Source organism: Chrysemys picta, chromosome 17 (genome assembly GCF_011386835.1).
Source record: "Chrysemys picta bellii isolate R12L10 chromosome 17, ASM1138683v2, whole genome shotgun sequence".
NCBI lineage: Eukaryota > Metazoa > Chordata > Testudines > Emydidae > Chrysemys > Chrysemys picta.
The window spans coordinates 8,974,347-8,980,346 of record NC_088807.1 but is presented as its reverse complement, the minus strand read 5'-3'; the positions used below and the strand labels follow the sequence as shown (position 1 = coordinate 8,980,346).

Sequence of the window (6,000 nt, the reverse complement as noted above, 5' to 3'; positions counted from 1 at the left end):
CCGTGGTCACCTCTGCTCAGGCCCCAGCAGTGATGCCAGGGGGATGGGATCTTGGCCTGGGCTCTGGCAAGGGGGCCAGATATACGGACCTGAGGAGGAAGAGACTCCCCCTTCGGCAGCTGGGGAGAGACAAGGGGGAAACTGTCAGTAGTAGAGAGGGGCCAGTGTACCCCAATGCTTCCCAACCCCATGATGCCTGCAGGAAAGTGGCACCAGGAGGGGCAGAGTCCAGAGCAGTTAGAGCCAGACACAGCAGTGACATGTGCTGGGACCCAGGGGAACAGGGGAGCCCCAGGCCGGTTGCCCATCGGCTGCTCTGCCCTGCTCCTCTCCCTGTGCTGCAGGGAGCTGGGGGGCTCAGTAGGGGGTGCTCTGACCTCACAGTCAGTGCTGACCCCAATGCTCCATCCCCACTGCCCCCCATCCTGCATGCTCTCTGGGGCAAAGACCCCATCCACTGCCCCCCATGGTATCAGTGTCTGGGAGCCTCCTTCCCATTTCCAGCACAGCCATATAGACCCTACTCCCTGCCCATCCCTTCTGGCTTGAGAGAGTATGGGACGGGGGAGCCGAGCCCTAGGCCTGTGAACAGGGGCTGGGGCAGTAACAGCTCTCCCACAGGCAGACCTGCCCCTGCCTACCTGCCCCATCAGCCTTTGTGCTCTCAGGGGGAAGGCGCCAGCTACAGCCTAGAGGCTGCCCAGGGATCGGACCCCACCTGCTGTGTTGAGCTCCAGGAGGACATGTCCCATTCAGGGGCCAGCTGACTGCTCTGCCCCCACAAACTCCTTGCAGTAGGGTCACCCACAGGGGCCCCTATAGGGGCATTCCCCTGGGCTAGTTTGCAGGAGGGTGGGGGGGAAGAGCCCCCATCAGACCCAAACCACCAGTTCAATCAGAGGAGGAACCAAAACCAACAGTAGAGACTCCAGCCAGAATCTGAAGGGGGAAGGAGCTGTTGTCTTGGGGCTGGGGACAAAGTCACAGGATGATGAGCTGCCTCCAGGGGTGCCATGGCTACTAGCATCACCCCCCCCCCCCCCTGCTCCAACCACTAGACTCCCCTCCCAGAGCCAGGCATGGAACCCAGGAGTCCTGGTTCCCAGCCCTGCTGGGGATGTATCAGTAATGGACGGTGTGTGTGGATGCTGACCCTACTGTGTGAGGGCAACCCTGCCCCATGGTGTGTGACAGGGAGCAGAGCCCAGGCCCTGCTTGTCCCACTCTCCTGGCCTGGCAGCTCCCCAGCCCTGCCTCTCTCCCCTGGCACTGCATGTTCAGCATCAGGACAGGGTCTGACTTGGGACTCGGGCCTTATCCCCTGCCACTCCGGGGGTCCATGGCCCACCACAGCCCAGCTGCCTGAACAGGTCCTAGCTGTCATCACACATGGTGCCCCAGCACCCGTCCAGATTCACCTCCACCCACCCGGCGCAGCGATGGGAGCCACCTACCGGCCTCACATCTGGCAAAGCAAATGCAGCTGCTGGGAGGCCTGCTCCAGGGCTTCGTGGGGAGATCCCAGGGGCTGCAGGGACTGAAGGCCCAGCTCAGCGCGAGGCATCGCCAGCGAGTGCAGAACAGGGCAGAATGGGCTTTCCCACGACACTAACCCTGGGCCCTTCTCCCGCACCTCCCTCCTGCCACATGGTGCACAGACAGGTCACTGAGCCCCAGGAAATGGCACAGCATCAGTGCCCCTGCTTTACAGAGGGAAACTGAGGCACAAAGACAATACACGACTTATTCCCTGCTCTGCACAAGGCTCACTGTGTGACCCGGGGTAGACAGTCTCCTCACACCCCTGCTCTAACCACTAGACACCACTTATTAGCTGCAATGACATACTTTGTATGAGAATTGTTGCAATTATATAACAGTGGTAGCAAAAATGATCTACATGGTCACATTTTAATCAGATAATGTCACACCCGGGGTGCCACTTGGAACTGATCTCCCTTCACACTGTATTGCTGAGGTAAGCCAGCCAAGCCATGAGGCTTCAGATTGCACTTAACCAGCACACACATAGGTAGGGAAACGCCCAGCTGCAGTTTCACACAGAGGCTGAGATCAGCTCTGCATGGGAAAGCTCAGCTAAGGAATTGCCCACCCCTCAAGTGCACACCCCCTCTGGAGCATAAACCCAACATTGTATCGCCTTGCGCTGCACAGAGAACTATCCACTGTAAGCTTATTGAAATTCCTCCCTCCCTCAATGTGGAGGAAGATATGCACAGCTTTTTGTCCCCAACTCCCAGTTATGAATTCCACAAACTGGTTTTAGAGAAAACAAAAACAAGTTTATTAACTACAAAAGTTAGATTTTAAGTATTTATGAGAGATAGCAAACAGATCAAAGCAAATTCCCACGTGGTTCTTCAACTTCCCATCACTTACCATATGGTTCTTCAACCAGGGGATGCTGTTCCAGGAAGAAGGATTGCTAGGAAGAGATGGGATCTACCTAACGAAGAAGGGCAGGTGCCTCAAAACTCCCGGCAAGTGTCGCGGGATGAGGGAACATATGTGGGGCCAGACAGGATGTCCCCGCTGCCTAAACACCAGAGGGTGGCAGGGTCACCATCTTAGCCTTGGCAGGGTCGGGGACTGGAGAGCTGGCCACCACACTATGGGGCATCATTTCCCCCATTCAGGGGACTACACCAGATTAATACAGACATCGAGGGATTACACGCTTGGAGATATTTTGTAGCAGTAAAGCAACAATTACTTGCTTTTTTGTTGTTTCTGACTTTTGTTTATCATCCCAGTCCAGGGCCCTAAAGGATTATTTTCTGAGAAGTGACTGAAAACAGACTAAAGCCCTGGAGCAGAGGGCCTGGGGGAAATCAAAAGGCAGAGCTGAAGTGGAAGAGGGCAAGATCCAAGTGAAGATTTGAAGAAGAGGGTTGGGGAGATGCGTGGTTCTGGGCTACTTGGCAATGGCCCAGCCACCCGACAACCTATATTCCTAACCACAGGCACATGGGGCCCCTTGCTAGAGACACAGGCTGTCCACAGGCCTTTTGTAATTGACACACTGTGACCGAATGAGCATAAAATAAAAAAATAATATAAGGGTGTGGCCTACTGCCCCCCTAACAACCCGCCTCCCCCAGACTCTGGAGCAAATAGAGGCAATGTCTGGAGGGCAGGGTCTCTGGGAGAAGGGGCGATGTGAGGACAGGAGCTCTAGGGGAAGCAGCGGTGCCAGGGCAGGGGATCTGGGGGAAGGGGTGGTGCCAGGACAGGGGCTCCGGGAGAAGGTGCTGTGTGAGGGCAGGGGCTCTGGGAGAAGGGGTTGTGCAAAGGCAGGGGCTGTGGGGAAGGGGCAGTGAGAGGGCAGGGGCTGTGGGAGAAGGGGCGGTGTGAGTGCAGGGCTCTGGGGGAAGGGGCTGTGCGAGGGCAGGGGCTCTAGGGGAAGGGGCGGTGCGAGGACAGGGGCTCTAGGGGAAGGGGCGGTGTGAGGGAGCTCTGGGGGAAGGGGCGGTGTGAGGACAGGGGCTCTAGGGGAAGGGGCGGTGTGAGGGAGCTCTGGGGGAAGGGGCGGTGCGAGGATAGGGGCTCTGGGAGAAGGGGCTGTGCAAGGGCAGGGGTCCTGGGGAAGGGGCTGTTTGAGGTCAGAGGCTCTGGGAGAAGGGGCGGTGCAAGGGCAGGTATTTGGGGGAAGGGGCTGTGTGCGGGCAGGGGCTCTGGGAGAAGAGGTGGTATGACGGGACGGGCTCTGGGACAAGGAGCAGTGCGAGGGAGGAAGGGGCTCTGCGAGGGCAGGGGTCTGGGGGAAGGCGCTGTGCGAGGGCAGGAGCTCTAGTGGAAGGGGCGGTGCGAGGACAGGGGCTCTGGGAGAAGGGGCTGTGCGAGGGCAGGGGTCTGGGGGCAGGGGCTGTGCGAGGGCAGGGGTCTGGGGGAAGGGGCTGGTTGAGGGCAGAAGCCCTGGGGGAAGGGGCGGTGCGAGGACAGGGGTTCTGGGAGAAGGGGCTGTGCGAGGGCAGGGGTCTGGGGGCAGGGGCTGTGCGAGGGCAGGGGTCTGGGGGAAGGGGCTGGTTGAGGGCAGAAGCTCTGGGAGAAGGGGCGGTGCCAGGGTAGGGGCTCTGGGAGAAGGGGCTGTGTGAGGGCAGGGGCTGTGTGGGAAGGGGCGGTGTGAGAGCAGGGGCATGGGGGTGGCCACTGTTCAGTCACCGGTGGCCCCCCCACTGTTAGGAAGCTTCTGGTGCCCCTGGATCCCACCCACATAGTCTTGGGGAGGGGGAGAGGCTTGCAGGAAAGCGGTGACTAACAGTTGGTGCTGTGTCCCGGGTCTGCGCCAGCCACCCTGCCACCATGACAGGGAGTTTCACTGCCCCCCATCTCAAGAGGGAGGCTGCAGTACCCTCTCCAACATTCCCCTGGGTATCCTTCCCAGTACACACACACCCCTCCAGTACCCCCAAACATCCCCACCAGCACCCCCTAGATCCCCCCCTTTCCCCACAATAGTGTCCTCTTTGGGGGAACCTGAGCTATGGTAACCCTACCTAGCGAGAGGCCAATGGACTTTGGACGCGTCCGCTAAGAAAGTATCTCACAAGTGTTGGCCTCTTGTGGAAAGATGGAAGTACCTAATTTCTAGAGCCCTGCACGCTTGCGGATATCTGCTTTATAGCCACAGATATCCGTGGATCATTTTTGCAGATTGTGGCTTGGATGTGGATACAAATTTTGTATCCATGCAGGGCTCTCTTAATTTCACCCCCCAGGGATGGAAGAGGATGGAGTTGCTAACAGTGCTACATTATCATTATACACACAATTCCATAGAGCTATAGACTTTAAGGCCAGAAGGGACCATCCTGATCATTTAGGCTGACCTGCACATTGCAATGAAATGCACAACAGGGCTCGTGTCTGGACACAGCTGCTGTCCCCGAGTCTAGCTGTGTAATATTATGGCAGGGTGCCGGTGGGAAGGTTAGAGGGGGGCTCTCTGTATCTGTAATCACGGCCCATTCCTTTCCAATAAGCAACACACCATCATGCAGCTGCACTTAGTTCTGCACCTTATCTACATACTAGAAACAATCATGATCATTTACTGGGGACCCGGGCTGGCTGCTGCACAGACTGGTGGGCCTGGTGCCCCGAGCTCAAAGTGCGTTGTGCACAGACAGACAGATGGGGTCTAGCACCCCAAGCTCAGAGTGCATTGGGCACAGACAGACAGGGCCTGGCTCCCCGAGCTCAGGGGGCATCGGACACAGACAAACAGACAGAGCCTGGCACATTGGGCACAGACAGACAGACAGGGCCTGGCATCCCGAGCTCAGGGGGCATCGGGCACAAACAGACAGCGCCTGGCACATTGGGCACAGACAGACACCCGTGGTCAGTCTCTTCCCATAGCTCATCTGCATGTGGGCTTGTTGCTTTGTGGGCAAGGAACCAGCTGTCCCTGTGGACCTGACAACGGTTCTGCAGGGCGCATCACATGCCATCTGCTTGGCTGGGCACAGGCTGCTCAGGGATGGGCATGGGAGCTGCATCAGGGAAAGCTGGGAGGGTGGGATGGAGCAGGGGAGCCTTCCAAGGCAGCTGGGGAGGGTAATGGGGGAGCTGAGACCTCCAGCCAGCAGCCCCAGCCCCCAGATGAGCCCCAGCAGAGTTCCCACAGTCCAGGCAGCTGGCAGCCCTGGGGCTGCTCTGTGCACGATCCCACCAGCCCATGTCTCACTGCAGGCTGAGCCCAGCTCAGCCCAGCTGGCATGCGGCTCTCACAGCACCATGTCTTCCCTCATCAGCCGGGTCATCTCGCTGTCGGACTCCTTGGGGAGCTCTGGACTTGCTGCTCCATGGGGCTGGGCCGGGGCCCCTGGAGCCCCCAGCTCCTCCAGGTGCACATGGCCTGCAAGCAAGAGGACAGGATGAAGTGCCCAGGCTAGGGTTGCCAACTTTCTAATTGCACAAAATTGAACACCCTTCCCCGACCCCCTGCCCTGAGGCCCCACACCTGCCCCTTCTCTG

General features: G+C 58.6%; 1 protein-coding gene across 1 annotated transcript in view; it reads right to left on the bottom strand.

Moving 5' to 3' along the window:
• Positions 1-2,281: 2,281 nt before the first annotated feature.
• The window catches only part of LOC135976157 (deleted in malignant brain tumors 1 protein-like), a 90,106-nt gene continuing 86,387 nt past the window's right edge, over positions 2,282-6,000 (bottom strand). The window contains 1 exon segment of the mRNA XM_065570734.1: positions 2,282-5,881. Coding sequence (XP_065426806.1) covers positions 5,751-5,881 — 131 coding nt within the window. The 3' untranslated portion in view covers positions 2,282-5,750.